Raw genomic sequence first — 19,166 nt, 5'->3', positions numbered from 1 at the left:
AAGTCTGTTGAAATAAATAAAAATTTAAAAGAAAGAAAGGGAAAGAGAGAGCAGCACGCGTATTGAACTGTAACACAGACTTTTATTTACTCAACACCTGCAGGTTCTACAGATTATCAGACACAGAAAATACACATATGACCGGACAGAAAACACCACTCATGGACTCACAAGGCTGCTGCTGCTCACATCCAACTGCACCTTAAGAGATCAAAATAATAATAATAATAGTAATAATAAAAAAAGATATATATTTTTTAAAAGTGCTTACAAATTCAAAAAAAAAAAAAAAAAAACATTTTTAAGAATTAATGGATTACCAGGTCAGATGTTAAGGTTGCATTACAGCGAGTCCATCCAGAGGAGCGGCAGAAAATAAATCAAATTATAAGAGAAGATATAAAGAGAAACAAACCTCAGTCTTTTTGGCTCCATCTCCTTCCAAGAAAGTAGAAAGTAGTCCGGGCCAGTCTAACCACTCATGAAATTAACCGTTTCTATGTAAATATATATATACACACACACACACACACACACACACACGCACACACACTTTGTACAGCTCCTTGTCTTTCAATGAAAAACAAAAAGGTCTTAAAATTTTCTTTTTGCTATATCACACTGGCACGTTTATCCCAACTTAAAGCAAAAGTTTGACATTTTGGGGGAAAATGTTTGTTTGTGTTGTTGTAGCAGAGTTGTGCGAGATGAGACAGTTGGTGGTGAAAGTGCAAGTCCACTCACTAATGATGTAAAATACATACAAGACCCTATAAAATAAATGATAATTGTAGTTGTTGGGGTTACACACAGGGTTGTCAGATTTGAAACCTGTCCAATCACCATCAAAGTATCTCAACTTTTCATTTGCATTCAAGAGAAGAGGGCGAAGAGATTTGTTTGCAGAAACAAATCTTTTTCTGTTCCCAATAACTTCTACAATCTGGTTCCAGGGAATAATGACATGTATTTTCCAACATTTACTGACATGTTATCAACTGAACAATTGATTGCTATTAAAAAATAATGATCAGATTTATGTAAATAACTACTGGTAGCAGTTGTGCTGTTCTTCTACTGTATGAAGGGACAATACAAACTTGACCCAAGCTTTTCAGACAATGGCAGAGACACGACTGAACTTGTGTTTGGGATTAATCACGTTATGTAGTCAAATAATGGGGGTGTGTGACTCATGCATAGTTGCAGACTTTATTTACCTATAGTTGCTATGGATGAACTTTAAAACTGTCTATCCATCTCCTCATCTGCCAGAAAGCATAAGGGCATTTCTCCCTAAAATGTCAAACTATTTCTTCAAATCCCATTTTACAAAAAGCACTTTATTTCAAAGTGGAAAAAGGATGTTGTGTAAAAATTAAAAGTTTATTTAAATGGTTCTTTAACCATTCTCGAGAGAGACCATGCATCTTCATTTGGAACGGGTGCTTCAACAGTTGAGGGGGCAAAAAAATAAAAAATAAAAATCACATCATGTTCCTTTACAAAAAAAGATTACATTCTGCATGCTGTACTGAAATGAGGGAGATAAGGGCCAGGGGGTGGCTCACAACACAGAAACTTATCACACTGATGAGTTTACTCCAATGACGGCACGAGAATCTCCCAGAAAGAATAATTACACCAGCACAGAATAAATGTTGTTGACTCCTTGTTCGCTGTTTGACAGCTTGAGATTTTTCAAAACTCCTCTAAATAAAATGATCAATGTATAGATAGGTGGTGTAGTGTGTGATCGTGAGGGGAGGGGAGGGGAGGGGGGGGGGCACATCTACCCAAAGCAGAGGAATGTAGGCTCTGAATAGACGGAGCAAACAGTATGGCAGCATGGCTTCACTTTTCTCCTCCTTCTTCACTTCCTTCATCCTAGAAGAACCGACCGGAGTACTGCCTCACGCTGAAACAACAGAGGGAGAAGAAGAAGAGTGAGGGCGGCTCATGACAACATTAACAATATTAATTTTAACGGGAGCATAACACGGGGTCAGGAGCTGTTAACGCTGGATGCTGCAAACGGGAAGACATATTTCATGTGGAGCAGAACTGAGAGTTATAAAAAAGTATGCCAAGGTCAAGGCTGAAAATAAATTCTGTCTGCAAGAGGCAATATGACTGCTGAGACCAGCTTAGCCGTTTAGTGAGCGGGGAAAATAAATGTGTGAACTGAGAACTCTTCAAGATGAAATGCTGGCGTTAAAAAAAAGAAAAAAAAAAAAAGTAAAACTTGCATCTTCTGGCATAATAAACCAAATTTCAACATTTCTCCAAGGCAGTAAAATGTTGATCAAGACATCTCAGGTTTAACTGCTGCAACTAGTGACTGTTTTCATCTGCCAATTACGCTCTCAATTCTTTTGTCAATATTGAAAAGCGTTAAATATAATTTCCCAGGATGACCTCTTCAAATTCAAAATCAAATTTACTCACTGCAAAAAAAGAAAAGAAAAAACAAAAAAATGTTCACCATCACAGTTTCAAATCACAACGGCAAAAAGCAGCAGAACCTCCTCTGTAAAGACGATGCAAATTAGTAATTCATTATTAAAATATTTGCTGATTATATTTGTGCCAAACAACAAGTCCATTAATCAACCAGCTGTTTAAACTCTAGGCAAAAAAAACAGCAGCTTTCTGGAGGTAAAATCAACCACTGAGACAAAAGCTACAGAAGCAGTAGCAACAGAGGCGTCAGTTTTACTCTATAATCAATATTAAAGCAACAATTATCACTTATAAACTATAAACTTATCTATTTTTAAAACCATTTCTTACAGGAAAAAGGGGGTCTACAGTATTTAAAGCAGCTACTAAACTGTTATTTTGTAGTACCGTCAGAGACCAAGCTGCTCCAGTGTGATGATGATGATGATGATGATGATGAGTGTTTTGGGGGAGGGGGAGGGATTCACAGAGGTACGTGCCTGTTCTGCAGCAGGTACTGGGCGTTCTGGATCTGGTCCTGTGTTCCTGTGATGGTGATGATGCGGTCCTCAGAGCCCTCTAGTGGTTCATCAATCTTGATGGATGCCCCAGACTCGTGGCGGATCTGCTTGATCCTCTGGCCGCCCTTACCGATGATGGAGCCGGCCAGCTGCACGGCGACAACCAACCAAAAAGTGGATTTTAGAAGGTGAAACGTTCGGCTTCTCCATCTTTCTCATGTTGTGTTTTTGAGAGGGTGAATAGATGCTGTACTCACATCTTTTGGGATGGTGACTTGTGTTGTGATGACCGGGCCTCCTATGTCACTGTATGACCCTCTCCCTCCTAGATGGTGGTGGGAAAATATATTTGAAGTGGTTGTGTCTTTAAGTGAAGTGTGCACTGCAGCAATATGTAACAATCCCTTCAGGTTAGGAAAGAAGACACTGGGACAGTAATGATCCGTCCACCACTCACCCGACTGAAAGTGATCCCAGGAAGAATTGTTGTCTTTGAAAACATTGAAAAGGAAACAAGAAAGTGAAAAATGAAAACACACTACTGGGACAAAGACAGGAGATAGTGTGATAGTAAACAAGCAATACAGCCGGAAAGAACGCCCAAGACAAAGTTCCCCCTTCATGTGCTCTTACTGTGTTGTGTTAATAGTACAACTATGTTTTCTCTTTTCTTTTTCTTTGTTGTTGAAGGGAAATGATTATTCGATGTTGTAATTCAAAGGATGTGGAGAGAGACATGTCAAAACTTGCAGCCACAGCTTTACAACATGGTTTAATGGGGCAAGTAGAACCAGTGATCAGGCAAGCAGACAGGTTTTAAACCAAACCACTCATTATCTAAACAGCGGTAGAGAAGAAGGTTAACATGCAATGAATGGTCTATTGTATTCATCTATTGCAATGGAGTAATATAGTAGACTGAAGATGATGCAGCCAGGGTTAGGGTTCAATAAGAACAATTTAATTGGAAAAAAAAAATAAAAAGGTTTTTATAAATGTTTCATATTCATTTGAAATCTTATTGGCCATGCTCATCTTTCTATTGCCCGTCATCAAGCTGCTCTGCATGTAGCTAGCTAGAAGCTTATGATTGTTGTAAAAATAACCATTAGCATTAAAAACTAGCATCAGAGTTTATTGCATTGCCATGTTTATTTCATGCCCAAAAGAATAAAACCATGAAAATAAACCGTCAGTTAACAAAAACCAGGATTTTAATTTAATTAATTAAATGTAGATGTGTGCAGGATATATACAAATATCAACACTCACCATATCCACCTCCACTCTGCATTTCAGGATCAATTGGAGAAAAACAAACACAAAACAAAAAACTTTAATGTCACAATAATGACAGCATGCTAATATAAGACAGCCTTTTGTTTTAGGTTGCCAGTACAATAATACACCAAAAACTCTGTATCAGTTCCACAATATGACAAACCACCAGGGCAATATGGATATGATTCTTTCTTGTATCCAGACCAGCCTGAATTATCTGAGGCACAGATTCACTGAGGTGCTGGAAGCTTTCCACGACGATCTGAGTCAGGACTCTACAGCGTTAAACAGTCCCTGCAAATATCTCCTTCCACTTTATCTGTGCAGTAACAGCGCATTACTGGTTTGAAAACTGACGCCTGCAGGGCCACTGAAACAGACTGGAGTCATTTTGGGGGCCGTCCTGAGATAATGGCTTAAAGACGGCCTTAGAGCGACATGTGGTACACACCGCCTCACTCCTCTACATTCCCCACAGTAACGCACAGCACACTATCATTGATGTTGAACCACTTGAAAGAGTCATCAGCTAAGACTCGCAGCTAAAAACATCCGGGATCTATTGGCAGGAAAACAGCTGGAGCAGTTGCAGACATGTTGACATCGCAAGGCCGGGAAATAGAGACCTCCAGAAAAATTTACACTTCTGCCGCCTCCAGGCTACGAGTGTTAGAAGAACTGCATTTTTATTTTGGTAGCTGCTGTTTTCTATTTTACAGTTTCATCCTGTACACAACATTTCTGCCCTTGGACTTTTGGTTACCCTTTTGGTAAGCAGCACAAGGTAGGATTAAGGCAAAAACTAACAAACAATGTAGAGATAAAAAGGTAAATACGAAACAAAAAAACAAAAAACAATCCAATATCTTAAAAGCTATGTCATTGTTCTGTTTTACATGAAAATAGTTACAGGCAGCAACTTGGACAAAAGCACGTCAAGAACTTTGAAACTGGGTCAAAATCAACTTATTCAACTTATTTAGTGCTTGAGCTTTTAACAATCTAGGATATTACTCTTTTATAGACATGCCATGTCATAGCACTAATTTTATCGATGTCCCATATTTAGGACATTTAATGCACAGTAATAATTTGCATTAACCCAATAAATCCATCCTCTGGCTATTCACATAGTCACAGAAATTCATGACTATTAGAAGAAGTTCATCACCTTAATATTCTAAATAATTAAAAGTTATCCAAGTATGTAAACTCCCTGCAAACACATGCATTAAAAAAATGAGAGATACAGTTCTATTATTATCTAAGACTATCTTCTCCTTATCCACTTTTTTATAAGTAATTTTTCATCTTTTAAAGCTCAAAGTGCTGAAGTTAATTTGCATTTTGATGAGCAAAATCAGAGTGTTCTTTTAAGTGAAAATATATGTGTGATATTTATGTTTATCCTTAAATCTCAGGAATTCAGTGGCATCTGTTGGTTTCTGATTAAATATATCCTTTGATCCTATTGGAACAATTTGCTTTGCAGCCGAGACCTGAAAGGAACCTGTTCAGGAATTGCTTTGGTTTCAAGCTGAAGTTCATTTGCTAGCCTGGCGGATCTCTGGACTACGTACTCGGCTGCTCTGCGGTAACCAAGGAGACAAGTGTTGCCAGGCAACAACAGGCCTAGATCAGTGTGCATACACAGTGAAAAAAAAAAGCAGCACAAAAGCCTCTGTTGCTTGTACTACACTCGGAAAGAGGAATTCCAACCATCTCATGTGGAAAATAATTCACACAAACACCGCACGACCGGGATTCAGCTACAACCACACAGACGGACTTAGCTTAGCACCTGTAAACACAGACGGCACTCACCATGCTGTCGTAGCGGTCTCCTCTTCCTCTTCTGTCACTGCACAAAAGAGTAGGTAGGTATGCATTAATATATTTTGTCTTCTGTAGAGGACTTTTAACGCTGCGGCATCGCGCAGGTCACGGCTGTCACACTGGTATTTAGAAAGCTGTGAGTGTGAAAGGACATGCAAACTTCAGATGACCTGTGATCAGACTCTGAATCAGAGCTGGTGGGTTGACAAGTCTCCCACTGAGCAACTCTCACTGATATCTGTCGCTGTACTTTAAAATAAATTCTCAAATTTAGTCAGGTGGCACAGAGAGGCTAGGTTAGCCCTTATTTGAGATTTAATTTCCACAGTTCACCTGTCAATACAAGCTTAAAACATCTTCAATATTTACCTGCTGATTTGATAAATTAATAATATCATGCATATATTTCCGTACAGCTAGATTATCAGTACAGCAATACAGGCTTTCACTTCACCACCTGACATTAAAACTCCCCTATATATAAGGGTTTTTGACCATTTACAGTACTGACAGTCACACTCACCTTGGTCTGTCGTCCATGCTGCTGTGGTAGCTGCCGTGTGAGAACCTGTCTCCCCTGAAAACAATGACAGACAAAGAAATGTATTGGGAAAAATGAAATGAAAACATCCAATTGTGTCTTGGGCAGTAAGATGTTTGTTTAAACCTTTGGTTTAATTTATTTGATCTGTTATATCATATTATCATTACTAACTTTTAGCTCTGGGTCTTGTTCACAGCTAATTTCTATCTAGACTATCTAGACCTGTGTGACTCTGGATCATCATCTCAACATGATCCATATAGTCAAGACAAATAAAAAACTGGACAATAAGGCCTGTAAGACAGGTACTGTGTTCATTACATAACTAATTTCGCATATTTTTCCATCAGCTTAAGCCTGGTTTTATTTGTTCATGAGTTGATGGGCATATGTAAGTGCCATGGTCACAAAATCAATTTGTCTTCTTGCCAGTATTTATAAAACAAACCAACCTATATGAAGCAACCCAAACATAGCAGACTGTTTCAACCAAACAAAGCAGATTACATGTCACGAGAAAGAAGAAGTGGGCCACTCCTCACCCTCCTCTTGGTGGCGGAGGCGGGGGCAGCGGCAGGTTACGTGCTCGGCTGCCGCCTCTTCCACCTCGGCTCAGCGGCGGCGGAGGACCCCGGCGGGGGCTCATGTCGTCGTAGTCCCGCCTGGATGGAGGCATTGGTCTGTTTCCGCGGATCGGGGGCATGCGCTCGAAGCCCCCGCGCACACGGATGGGGAAGCCACCGATGGGTCGTCTGCCTCTCTCCTCGAACAACATGGTGAAACCTCCATAGTCGTATGTCTCGTCGTAGAAATTAGGGTCGTAAGGCTGAGCGCGACCTTTAATCGGTGCCTGCAAAATGAAACCAAAGGAAATGAATGGAGAGATTATTAACTCATTGAGTGCCGCGCTCCTTTCCAAAGTTTTAGTCAAGTGTACCGGCAATTTAGACCATTTTTGACTTTTTATGTAGAGCCACAGTGTATTCTATATTATTGCCACCAACACATACTGTAGCTCAATTGAAAGGTGTATCTTAATGCTTCAAGTGGCCACAATCCGTTTGTTTCTACGTGCCTCCGTTCCTGGGAAAACTCAAGCTAAACATGGCTGGGTTTCACCAAAATCCCTCCTTTTTTTCTAGAAAAGGAGATAGAGCGTCTTTTATGAAAGGTGCGCTGTTTGTGTCTGTCGCTCTTCTGACACTCGCATTTCTGGATCAAAGGGCTCGTATAAGATAAATATATACAACAATGGTTGTTCTATTCACAAAACCACCAGCGGGGGCGGGGGGGGCGCCACTAAACAACAATAACACAGACGCACCGTGCCGTGTCACAGCTTCTCGCCGCGGCGCGTGAGGGTCTGTCGGCCACCGCGGCTCGGGAATACCGGTCCCGCCGGTGGTCGCGGTCCGTCTGTGGTACGGGTCGGTGACGGCGGTCTGCTTTGGCCCAGAGACCATCAGATTTTACCGCGGGAGGACTTTGGGGAGGACACGGTGTTGCTCGAGGTGAAGACCGGGCGGGACTGTCGGCTGAGAGCTTCCTGGTTCAGCTCCGAGCTGCTGCAGCAGCGCGGGTGAGAGCAGAGCAGCTGCAGAGCAGCTGCGCTGCATCTGCATGCAGAACTCCGTTTGCAGAAGCCGAGTTATGATAAAAACTTCCAGATCATGAGCTGTCATGTGACTTTGATCGTCATCTATTTCAGTTCTCCTCGTCGTAGAGTCCCCAAATTTACATATAATGTGTATTAAAGTGTCTATTTTCATAATTTAAAAAAAAAGCAAAAAACGAAAAATCTCCTTTTTGGCACTCAACGCATGGGAACGAAAAACGAGAAATTACGTGGTTGGCACTCAATGAGTTAAAAAAAAAGACTCTCTGGTGTTTTTTTTTTAAAGCACATAAATCAAAAACACTTCTAAACATTTCATCTCTTTCTTTTCAGCTTGAAGTAACTGTGATTACATCTACATGAGATGAAACTCACATCTGTATAAAGTATGTTGTCAGTGCTGTAAACTCACCTCTGACACCAGCTCCAGAATCACTTTTATACATTCAATGACACGCTCTGGCTTTCCTCCCACTAAGACGACTCTGTCGGTGGAGTGTGGGCAGCACTCCTGGAACAACTTGATGGTGGTCTGGGTGTTCTGACACACACAAACAAACAAACATTACACCACACCATCGAAATTCACTTTTGACTGCAGTGGTTTGTGACTCCATCTAGCTTAATGATAATAGTCAAACAAATCAAACATATTTTCATTATTCAAATACATAAATTCACATAGATTATAACACAATTTTGTTTCTAGTAAGTCATCTACAGGCGAGATGTTGGTGCAGAGCATCATACATACTGAGGCTCCTGCTGATCTGGACTCGGTCCTACCTCTCTCAGCTCCTTTATCTTGGCACCTTTCACCCCGATGATGCCCCCTGCCAAGCTCTGATGGATCAGTAGGCGAAGCTCACAGTCAAAATCAATCCCGCTGTAATGCTGGTACTAAAGAAACACAACGCAAGATCAGGAATGTCAGTGAGGTCTCAAGCTCTTCCTATAGTTGATTAACAAAGCATTCCCGCAATAAGATCATCCAGTGCCAACCAGGGGGAAAGAACAAAACCCTTAAACGAGAGTGATCCCACTTTGTGTAAACTGAACATCTAGTTGATGTTTTACTAGCCCATATACAAAAATCGAACCTCTTGAAAATATCACTTATGTTCAGACAGTGCATGGCACCTTCCGCCATCAGTGTGTGAATATGTGTGTGAATGGGTGAATGCGATGTACTGTAAAAGCGCTTTGGGTATCGTTACAGGTATAGTAAAGCGCTATATAAATACAGACCATTTACCATTTGATAAGCACTAACTATATTTATAAACTACATACTAATGAATATTCATGCGTTTAAAATGAAGAATTCAATATTTATTAATGCTCAGCTAATGCTTCATAGCGTGTTCTTATTATAAAGTGTTACCATTTATACTTATGTACTTGAGCTCCTGCAGAAAAACTCTCTCTATTTGACTAAATTAGTGAATTCTCACACTTATACCAAATGGCTGTTAAATAAACGGTTTGTGGTATGTGTGGACTAAAACTGCTGGTTTATTAGTCACAAACATGAGTAAATGATAAAGAACTCAATAATTTGTTGTGGCAAAGACTGAATGCGTTAAAGAAGCCAAAATCAACTGAGTGGTTGTAAAATTACCAAAATAACTAAGAATCAACATTTCAGTGATAATCTAGCACAAAGGTGGAAGATCCAACAAGATCTAAGGTCAACAAAGTGAGATGCATGTGTTATAATAATATGCTCAAACCCTGGAGCTGGATAAAAACTTGTAGCTGACCTGATCATTCCTAATAACACTGAAGGTTTGTTAGACAGTCACAGTTCAAAGCAGTTTTATTGTGTTAATCTCAGCTCAGTTTTGGTAATCTGTTCATTAACACTGTGGCTCACCTCCTCTAGAGTTGGTATGATTTTCAGCAGAATCTCTCCAATAGTGTCGATGCTGGCATTCACACTCAGGATCCTGTCAGGAACCATTTTGTCCCAAAAGGAAGCAAGACATTACAAGAGGGAGAAAAAGTATAACGAAAAAAACAAAACAAAAAAAAAACTGACAAAAAAACCAAACAAATAATTTAAAATAAAAAAGAAATGAAAAGAATAAAAACACGCCAGAAGCAGTCCAGCAAAATGTTACGGAGAGACTTGCGACAGATTTCCAACTAAACAGGAAAAATTAAGACTACACACACATAACTTTTCTCCAACACTGAACTGATTAAATAAGAAGCTGACATGCACTCATCTCTAATATTATTCTCAAAGTAAGAGAAGCGTTGGGAGGATGGGCAGCTTCAGAACGGCTCAAATTAACGTGAGACTGGCCACACAGATTTGGGGGAGGGGGGTGGGGGGGGGGGGGTGTGACAGAGAAGAGAGAGAGAGAGAGATCTTCTATAACCATCCCACCACCAGCAAGTTGAGGAAAAGGAACGTAACAAACTGAAAGAATAACTTGCCATGACAACTGCGCCTCCAGCACACCTTCATTGTGACCAGGGAGGGGAGGTTGGGGGGGAGAGGGGGAGAGGTAGGGGGGAGGAGAGGGCTTGGGGGCGGAGGAGGTGAGGAGGAGACGAGGTGGGCAGTAGAAAAAGAGTAACAGAGCAGAGGAGTTGAGGTGGGGAAGGAGATGTAAGTGATTACCAACTACTCTGTGGCACAGGACAAGAGCAGGGTTGGGGTGGGTGGGGGGTAGCGGGGAGTTGGGTGGGGGTTATGAAAGGTTTGGCAGGCAGCTCTGATCTGATGTGGCCTGAGAGAAATTTAAAGGGATAGTTCACCATTTTGGCAAATTGGCCCATTGCCATAATCCTTATAGTCATAGCAGTAGGTTCGTTACCTTTAATTGTCGGTGCAAGATGTTTTTAGAACGGCGGAGCAGAGCCGCGAGCTGCTCAGAGCTACGCTACGGAGGTTTCCCTCATCAAACTCCTCTAATACACAATCCAACAACTCCAAAACGCTGTCGTGGACAAGTTGTGACCTGCACATTCACCACGCTATGAGATAATAACAGAACGTTACAAGACTGAGTTGTTTTAGAGGTAAATGCAGAGAGTGCTTGCCGAAAAACTGCCCCAGACGGGAACGCACATCAGCGGTTTTTCATGATTTTACCTTGAAAACAACTCTGTCTCGTTATTATCTCATAGCGTGGTGAATGTGCAGGTCACAACTTGTCCACCCGAGCAATTTGGAGTTGTTGGATTGTGTATTTGATGAGGGAAACCAAAAAATCCCATTAGCCTCCATAGCGCAGCTCTGAGCAGCTCGCAGCTCTGCTCTAAAAATAGCTTGCACCGACAATTAAAGGTAACGAACCTACTCCTAAAACTATAAGGATTATGGCAATGGGCCAATTTGCCAAAATGTTGAACTATCCCTTTAACAGAAGGGATGCAGCACAATGAAATAAAGAGACAACATTAATGACTGACAGAGTGAGGGACGGAGCCTCCAGACAGGAGCCAGTGCTCCCTCAGAGATCATGGACAGTGATGCTGAAAAAAGTGGAGGGGTTGAGGAGGAGGAGGAGGAGGAGCAGAGCAGGTGGAAGAGGGGATGGGAGGGGTGGGGTTGGGGGGTCGGAGGTAAGGGGGGGGCCAGATGGGCCGCAGAGGACAGAGCGAGAAAAAGATGTCTGCTTTCCACAGGTTTTCATGGTAAAAAAAAAAAAAAATTAAACATCACAGCAAGGAAAGACAACATCCAACAGCTGTGTCGCTAAACCATTAAATACCAACTACTTGGTAGTAGTGGGTTGTCAGTGTGATTCTCTGCATGGACAATAAACTGTAATGACAAAAAGTCCAACTCAATGGAGATGCTTTAAAAATGGACAGAAAAATCAAAAGGAACAATAATAACACGTCTCTTACAAGTGGAGGAGGCGGGGGAGGGGGGAGGGGGGGTGTTTGGGGGGATGGGGGGTGGGTATACTGTCATGTATATAAAAATGTTAAAATGAAACAGAAGGCAGGTTATCAAAAGACATGTTGTTTCACTGTTCTAATCAGGCAGTGAGGCAATAACTGGTGGGACATACCGCTCTGGGCCACTGCTGTCTGGGACTGATACACTGGCATTGTACTGCATGGGCCGAGGTGGTGGTGGTGGTGGTTGTGGTGGTGGTTGTGGTGGAGGAGGTTGGCATTGGGCGGGGGCATTCAATCACAAGATGTCAAGTAAGGCGCCCGTTTAAGGAGGGGCACGGTTTATGGGCGGGGCCAACCGGGAGTGTCAGGTGGGCGGGCGGGCGGGCGGGCGGGCGGGCGTTCAGGGGCGGGCGGAGGTTGGGCCAACGTCAAGGTGGGCAACGCAGGAGGGGCATGTCGATCCAGTACATGGGCAACGGAGGAAGGTGGCCAAAAATAAAAACAAAAAAAGTAAAAGGAGAAGGGAAGAGGGGGAGAAGGAATACATTTTTAATTGAATACACGCTATACTTTGTCCCAAAAGTGAAGAGAAAGTGAGAGACTTGAAACTGTGGTGAGTGAAGAAGAACAGGAGGTGCGACCTGGACAAAGATAAGTTCAGTAAACAGTCTGGAGCACTACAGAGATTTTTTTTTTTTTTTTACGTCCCTGCAAAAAAGGGGTTATGTCCCACTGAGGCTTTTCAGGAACCTGGGGTCACTTCAAAGGTAAAACCTAAGCTTTAACTCTGTGAGGGGAACTGGAATCAGGCCGAACTTCACACGAGGACTGTCTGTCTGTCAAGGTCTCCCCTCGTCTGTCCACATGAGAAAACTTGGATTTATCGCCTCACGGTGCATGTCAATTCTTCATGTCAAATGATTAAAAAACCTGCTGGCAGGATATCTGGGACTGTTTCTGTGGGAATTTAATGAATTGGCGGGGGTGGGTGGGTGGGTGGGGGAGGGTTGGAATAATTTGGAATTTAGGTTTGGGTCTTTTTTAAATATCTCTTAACAGCACTTCAATGTAGCACAGTTGTTAGGTCCAAAGAGACCTGTGCAGACTCTGCAACAGAACGGGCATCAGCCAGCTAAACTTTCTCTGCAGCTGCAGAACCGTTAGCAGCATTTTATCTGTTACTCACGTCCGTGCGTAGGGCTTTTATGTTTTTCCCACCCTTTCCAATAACAGCACCAGCGTTCTGTGAAGAGAGAGCGAGAGAGACGTTTTCCTTAGACAAAAAAAGATAAATCTCTTTTTAAAAAAATACTAGAATAAATAAAATAAAGCAGCAGTATGGGCCCAATGTGAATTGAACTGAACATTTGTTTTGTTTTTTTACTTTGCTCTGGAGCAGCACACGCAGCTCCACCATCTCGTCGGTATTACGTGAACGTTTGAAGGCCTGCTCCTCATCCATGTCCTCAGCTGGGCGTTTACCTGAGAGAAAAGGATGATTCAGATTGGGTTAGTGTCAAAAAATATATACACTGTTACCTCTACATTCATTTAGGAGGGCCGCCATTCCTAAATGCTAGCTGCCGCTCCTTCAAATTTTGTTTTTCCTTTTTTTTTTCTTCTTAATTGTCACAAATACACCACCACCACCACTCCTTTAAAAAATGCTCGAGGAAACACTGGCTGCAGCCACTAAAGGGTTAATAGAAGTGACAAAAATATAAATAAATGGTGACTGCGAGATCTACAGTATGTTCCACCCCAAGAATGGGTTTCACTCAGCAGCCAACTGTATCGTGGAACATGTCCAGCACCACCATGTACCCTTCCTGGATTAAAACACAGGCAGATCTGCTCAGGGCCCACAGAACAGCAGTATCTTGGACAGGAGAATCCCTCAACCATCTGACATGTCCACATGCCATGTAGAGGAAGCCAGAAAAATTTCTGTTTTTTTTTCCTTTTTCCTCCCTTGAGTGGTCTAATTAGCCGATTTATCTACACACTCTATTTCAAGATGGATGCATCACTAGACAGGCCTGGTGCGTTTTCAACTTACTGCATGAGCTCATTCATAACGTTTACATTATAGTCATGAATGGGTGGGTTTTTGATGATGATGATGATGATGATGATGAGGAGGATGATGATGTGCAGGATCTTACTATTCGTGTCAGTGTTGCTGAATGTGCTGTCTTCGTCCTGCTGTTCGATTTTCACCTCCATTGTCTTGCACCTGCCGTGGAATGCAAACAGGCTCCTCTCCCTGGATCTGCTAAAAGATGAGACAATAATACAATCAGCCAGGCCACATAACATATGTGAAAAGACTAATATCAACAAATACTATAATAAGCATCACCATTTTTATGGTCATATTATCTTCCAGCCATTTTTGGGGGGAATCTATTATTTGTCAAAAAATAATTGTCTCATTTTGACCAACAGTTTAAAACCCAAAAACTAACCCGTTTACTACCACATGAGGAAAATCAGCAAGTTTTTATTTTTTTGCTTGATTAATGACTGAAACAACTAATGAATCAGTGCATTAATTCTACTGAATTAATTATTTCAGATTAGGACTGCATGATATGCAAATATTGGCAGTATATGAGCAAACATTGTGACTGTGTTATGCAATTTCAGATTTTGTTTTGTACTTTCACTTCAGAAAGAATTTATTAAATTATTTCTGTGATTTTTGTTGGGTCTTGAACCAAACAAACATGTCAATTTACATCTTAACATAATTTATTGGCCAGGGTGTCTCTGTAGCAACACAAAACGTATGGTTCTATCAATACACAATAATTTTATGGCACATTCTACCTTAATAAATAAATAAAATAGGAAACTCCTAAGACTTAGATATTGCACTTACTGCAATATTGCTATTTGGATTAAATTGTGCAGCCCTATTCCATGTGCAAATTTTGCATTTTAGTCTCTTTTAATGTGTATTTAATGTATATCTGTGTTTTGTTTTGTATTTGATCATGTTTTGTGTGAGTGGACAGAGTATTATGTCACTCATGCAAAGTGAGTACAGTATATCGAAAAGTGACAACTAAATCTGTCCACCTACATGCACTTCCCACTAGATTGCAAAAGCAAGCTGCACTTCTGCAAACATTACTCTTGCACACTGAGGCCTTGCCAAACTTATAGACAGACATGCTGGTCAACGCCTACACAGCTTTGGGAATAAGCAGCAGCAGCAGCAGCAGCAGCAGCAGCAGCACCCATTTTAACTACTACTACTACGTGGGTTGGTTTTTTTTTTCCTCCAACAGCAGCCACAGCCACCCCAATATTTGCATGAGGTTCCCCCTGAAAACACACATTCATGGGCGCATAAACGAAGCTCAATCACGCCACTGTAACTTATTATTTCGACCTTTAGAAAAAAAGAAAAAAAATCCAAAACAGCTAGCATGGGAAAGGAAACTGCGCAATTCCTTACACGTAAAAGGAAAACGTGTTTGTCACCTGACGTGTGTGTGTGTGTGTGTGTGTGTGTGTGTGTGTGTCTGCAAACATAAGTTAGCTAACGTAGCCTCTGCACGGCGGCTGTTGCTAAGTTGACATTAGGTTACTGTACTTTGCTATGCTAACGGTTGAGCTAAGCTAACCAGCCGCTTTCTGTGCGTTTTTTTTTTTTTTTTTTTTTTTTTGGCGAGGCGTGTCTGCCAGCTTCACTGTACACGTTGCGACTGTACAGACCAACATTCACCACCAAACACATGAACACAACGGAAACAAGCCCGCCCGCCCGGCTATCTATCTATCTATCTATCTATCTGCCCCTCTATTTGTTTATCTACCTATCTATCTGTCCCAATAATGTCAGCCGTTGAAAGCTGAATATAACCGTTAAACCACAACGAGCTAGGCAAGCTAACGGGTTAACTGACGCGACGTTATGTTCGCAAGCCACGGAAAAATGAAAATAAAACAGTTTAGCGGGGGGAGAGAAAGACAAACCTGCAGTAAAAACCGCGTTCACTGCGGTCCACCACGGTCTCCTCCTCGCCCTGAAACGTTTGCACGTTTTCAGCATGGAGAGAGAAGACACCGCTGGTGGTGGTGTTGGTTGGGTGAGCTCGATTCGTTCGTCGACACCACCACACTCGCTCGCTCGCTCACTCACTCAGCCAGCGGTTTGTTCCTTTTGCTCCGCACGCCGGCGCAAGCGGGCGGTGCTAAGGCGCATAAAAGTCGCCGAAATGAAGCAGCAGGAATGTGGTGGTGGTGGCGGCAAAGCAACCAAACGCGGGAACAAGTTTAACACATTCTTCCCCTGGCCTGAACTGGTGTGGTGGAGCACTTCAGGCTCACACAGGGCAGGCTGGCAGCCGCTCTGCCCGCCCGACGACCCCGCCCCCCTCCACCGGCAGGGCAGACACCCCCGCCGGCTAGCTGCCTCTCCAACTACCCACTGCATGACAAAGTGAGGGGGTTTCCTCCTACCTAGCCCTAAACAACCACTGTCAGGTTAGTTCATGCATTGATTGCCTGGTAATGTTAGGTTTCCTGTGGTTTTGCTGGTTTTGGAAATGTATTTAGTTAAGTTATTCAAATTGATCAATTAGCACAATACCATCCCTAAAGTAAACAGCACAGATCTGGTTGCAGCCAGCCAGGACTTTAATGGGAACTTGGTGGCATAAGGTGGCAGCTGGGGGGTATGTGAGGGCCCAAAGCAAATATTAACCACAACACAGTTTGACATTACCTCTTGGGGAACCTGGGTTAAATTAATTATTGGGTCTCAGTGGATCACCACTGCACATGGCAGCTTCATTATTTCCCCAGGCACCTAAGAGATGAGTTGATTATCAAAATTAATTGGCAACAATCTGGATAACTAATTAATCATTTACATCGTTTTTTTTTCAGTAAACATTTCAACAAATCACATTTTATACACTGAATAATTAGCTAATTCACTGAGAATATTGCAAACTACCTCTGTTGGTTAGTCCTAAAGACTTGAAGTGTACTAGGAAATTGATCTTGATTTGATTGCTATTGTGTTTGGTAGTAGGTATGCCTACATAAATACACTATTAAAGCCAAACTGATAAATTGGTGAATCTATTGACCAACAGAATTGAAATGAATCTAGCTACTCTACTTAAAACAAAAGATAATCAAATCATTGTTTATAATTTCTCAAGCAAAAATGTATGAACACACTGAGAGTGAACGGTGATATATTTCTTGAGGGTCTATAGGTTTCTCACAACACATAGTGAATTCTTCAAGAAAAAGAACATGCTCTTCAGCTAAAGTGAGTTTTTCTGTCCTCTGAATGTGCACATGGGAAACTGATCCATCAGGTCAAGGCAACCCCGTTGAAAGTCTTTTGAAAGTTATATGAGAAGCTGAAGACCAACAGAGCAGCAGCAACAATAAAACAAAACAAAACGTAGACACAATTATCAAAATTAGTCATAATCTGGCTACACCAACTCTGAGTTCAAACTGTTCCACCACCAAGCTGCTTTCATTCTTGCATTATTTTGGCTACATGTTGGTGAAGTCAAGGTCAGTCAGCCGTGTTGATTTCACAACCAAATGCAACTCATGACTTCTGTGTGATGATTAGAGTTCACTGCAAGGCTATAGCTGCTGCGTGTCAGTACTTATATGTGCACTAATGTGACTAATAAAATATGTAACTAAAAGCAGATGTATTAACGGTACCAATGGACAACATCATCCACCGTCTAATTCAGAACAAGATTACAATGATGCAAGAGTGCAGACAGTGCAAAGTGTGCTGTGATAAATATCAAATGAGTAATATTTTATAGTGTATACAACATGCTTAGATTTTAATTGACAATATTAGATTTTTAATTGTTTGTTAAATTTGACGTTATGTTTTAGAGTTACAGGGTAATTGCACAGATTGCTTTCTGACATGACATAACTGATTGAGGAGTTTGCTCTGACATGATTTCTTATTGCTTCTGAAACATGAATAGGCCTATTGGTTTAGCTTTTACAATAACAGTATGCATGATCCACCAAACTATAGACGTAGAGAGAGGCAGTGGGGATGTATAGCACAGGATGTATATCAGTGGGCAGTGTCACAGCTGCATCACTCCATGCAAGGTTCAAGACAAGTCTGCCACCAGCTGGTTCAGGAAGCGGTAGGGAGCACAGACGGAGGAGTTGCAGAGTTGGATGATGCAGAAATGGCACCAAACTAAATGTACAAGAGGGGGGGGGGGGGGGATCTCTTGATGTGGCACAATCACACGTCTCAGTTTGCAAAGGATGAAACTCCTCATGCTTAACTCTTAGTTTGGGATACCTTTCAGCTAAAAGAAGACCGATTATAAAAACTAATTAAAAAAATAAAATAAAAACACACACCTTGACTTCACAAATGATTCCCTTGTTCTCAAAAGACAGCACAAGAGCTCATGATCTTTATCATACATGCATCCTATTGCTTTTGATCACCTGAAATTGAACCAATGTGCAGTGCAACTAGATTTTCTAGTTTTCCCTGCAGATATAAAAAAGATAAGGCCATGAGATCAGACTTGCTAATCCACAGCCACCACCCCACGGCCCATTTAGTGCAAATCAGGAGTCTGAATTATGTCCATATACTTGATCTATTTTAAACATCCCCCTATTTTTTTCCTCTCGTAGTGTTGTCATGCTCCTTCAGATATAGGCAAGGATCTATTGCAAAATAAAGAGCTCTCTTCCCTCTCCTATACTCTGAGGTTACCATGGAGACAGATATAATTCAGTTCTTGATGTTTCTCATAAAAAAAAAGAGCCTGCGTACATATTTTCATCTGCAACCATAGCGACACTTGACATTGTCCGCGCTATTTGTAAAAAGCAAGTCACCATAGCGACACTAACCATCCAGGCTGTGTCATAGATCATGTGTCCTAGCTGAGTATGCCTCCTCATTATGAGTGAAATTTAGGAATCCACCAGTAAACAGGATTTATTTCATCATTTTCAAAACATATTACCACCTTGATGTTTACCACTGCACAGTGACTCTCAGATAGGAGTGAAA

General features: G+C 41.6%; 1 protein-coding gene across 1 annotated transcript; it reads right to left on the bottom strand.

Annotated features, from left to right (window-relative positions):
- Positions 1-77: 77 nt before the first annotated feature.
- On the bottom strand, positions 78-16,244 carry hnrpkl (heterogeneous nuclear ribonucleoprotein K, like). The gene is made up of 16 exons (XM_083983412.1): positions 16,091-16,244; positions 14,269-14,378; positions 13,488-13,585; positions 13,290-13,346; positions 12,274-12,317; positions 10,116-10,188; positions 9,026-9,139; positions 8,652-8,780; positions 7,167-7,474; positions 6,604-6,657; positions 6,069-6,105; positions 4,236-4,251; positions 3,421-3,453; positions 3,221-3,288; positions 2,943-3,112; positions 78-1,918 (listed from the first exon to the last, which is right to left on the bottom strand). Exons 2-16 carry the CDS (start codon positions 14,327-14,329, stop codon positions 1,888-1,890), a joined length of 1,293 nt encoding a protein of 430 aa, XP_083839538.1. The 5' UTR covers positions 14,330-14,378; positions 16,091-16,244; the 3' UTR covers positions 78-1,887.
- Positions 16,245-19,166: the final 2,922 nt, after the last annotated feature.

The sequence above is a fragment of the Trachurus trachurus genome (genome assembly GCF_905171665.1).
Source record: "Trachurus trachurus genome assembly, chromosome: 12".
Taxonomy (NCBI): domain Eukaryota; kingdom Metazoa; phylum Chordata; class Actinopteri; order Carangiformes; family Carangidae; genus Trachurus; species Trachurus trachurus.
This window is presented reverse-complemented; position numbering and strand designations above follow the sequence as displayed.

Bases quoted from the DNA above. Each gene is read 5' to 3' on its own strand.
- hnrpkl (XM_083983412.1), bottom strand. From the start codon at position 14,329: ATGGAGGTGAAAATCGAACAGCAGGACGAAGACAGCACATTCAGCAAC. The intron at 13,586-14,268 runs GTAAGATCCTGC...CTTTTCTCTCAG, and splicing joins CAGCAACACTGACACGAATA to GTAAACGCCCAGCTGAGGAC. The intron at 3,289-3,420 runs GTGAGTGGTGGA...ACCACCATCTAG, and splicing joins CTGGGATCACTTTCAGTCGG to GAGGGAGAGGGTCATACAGT.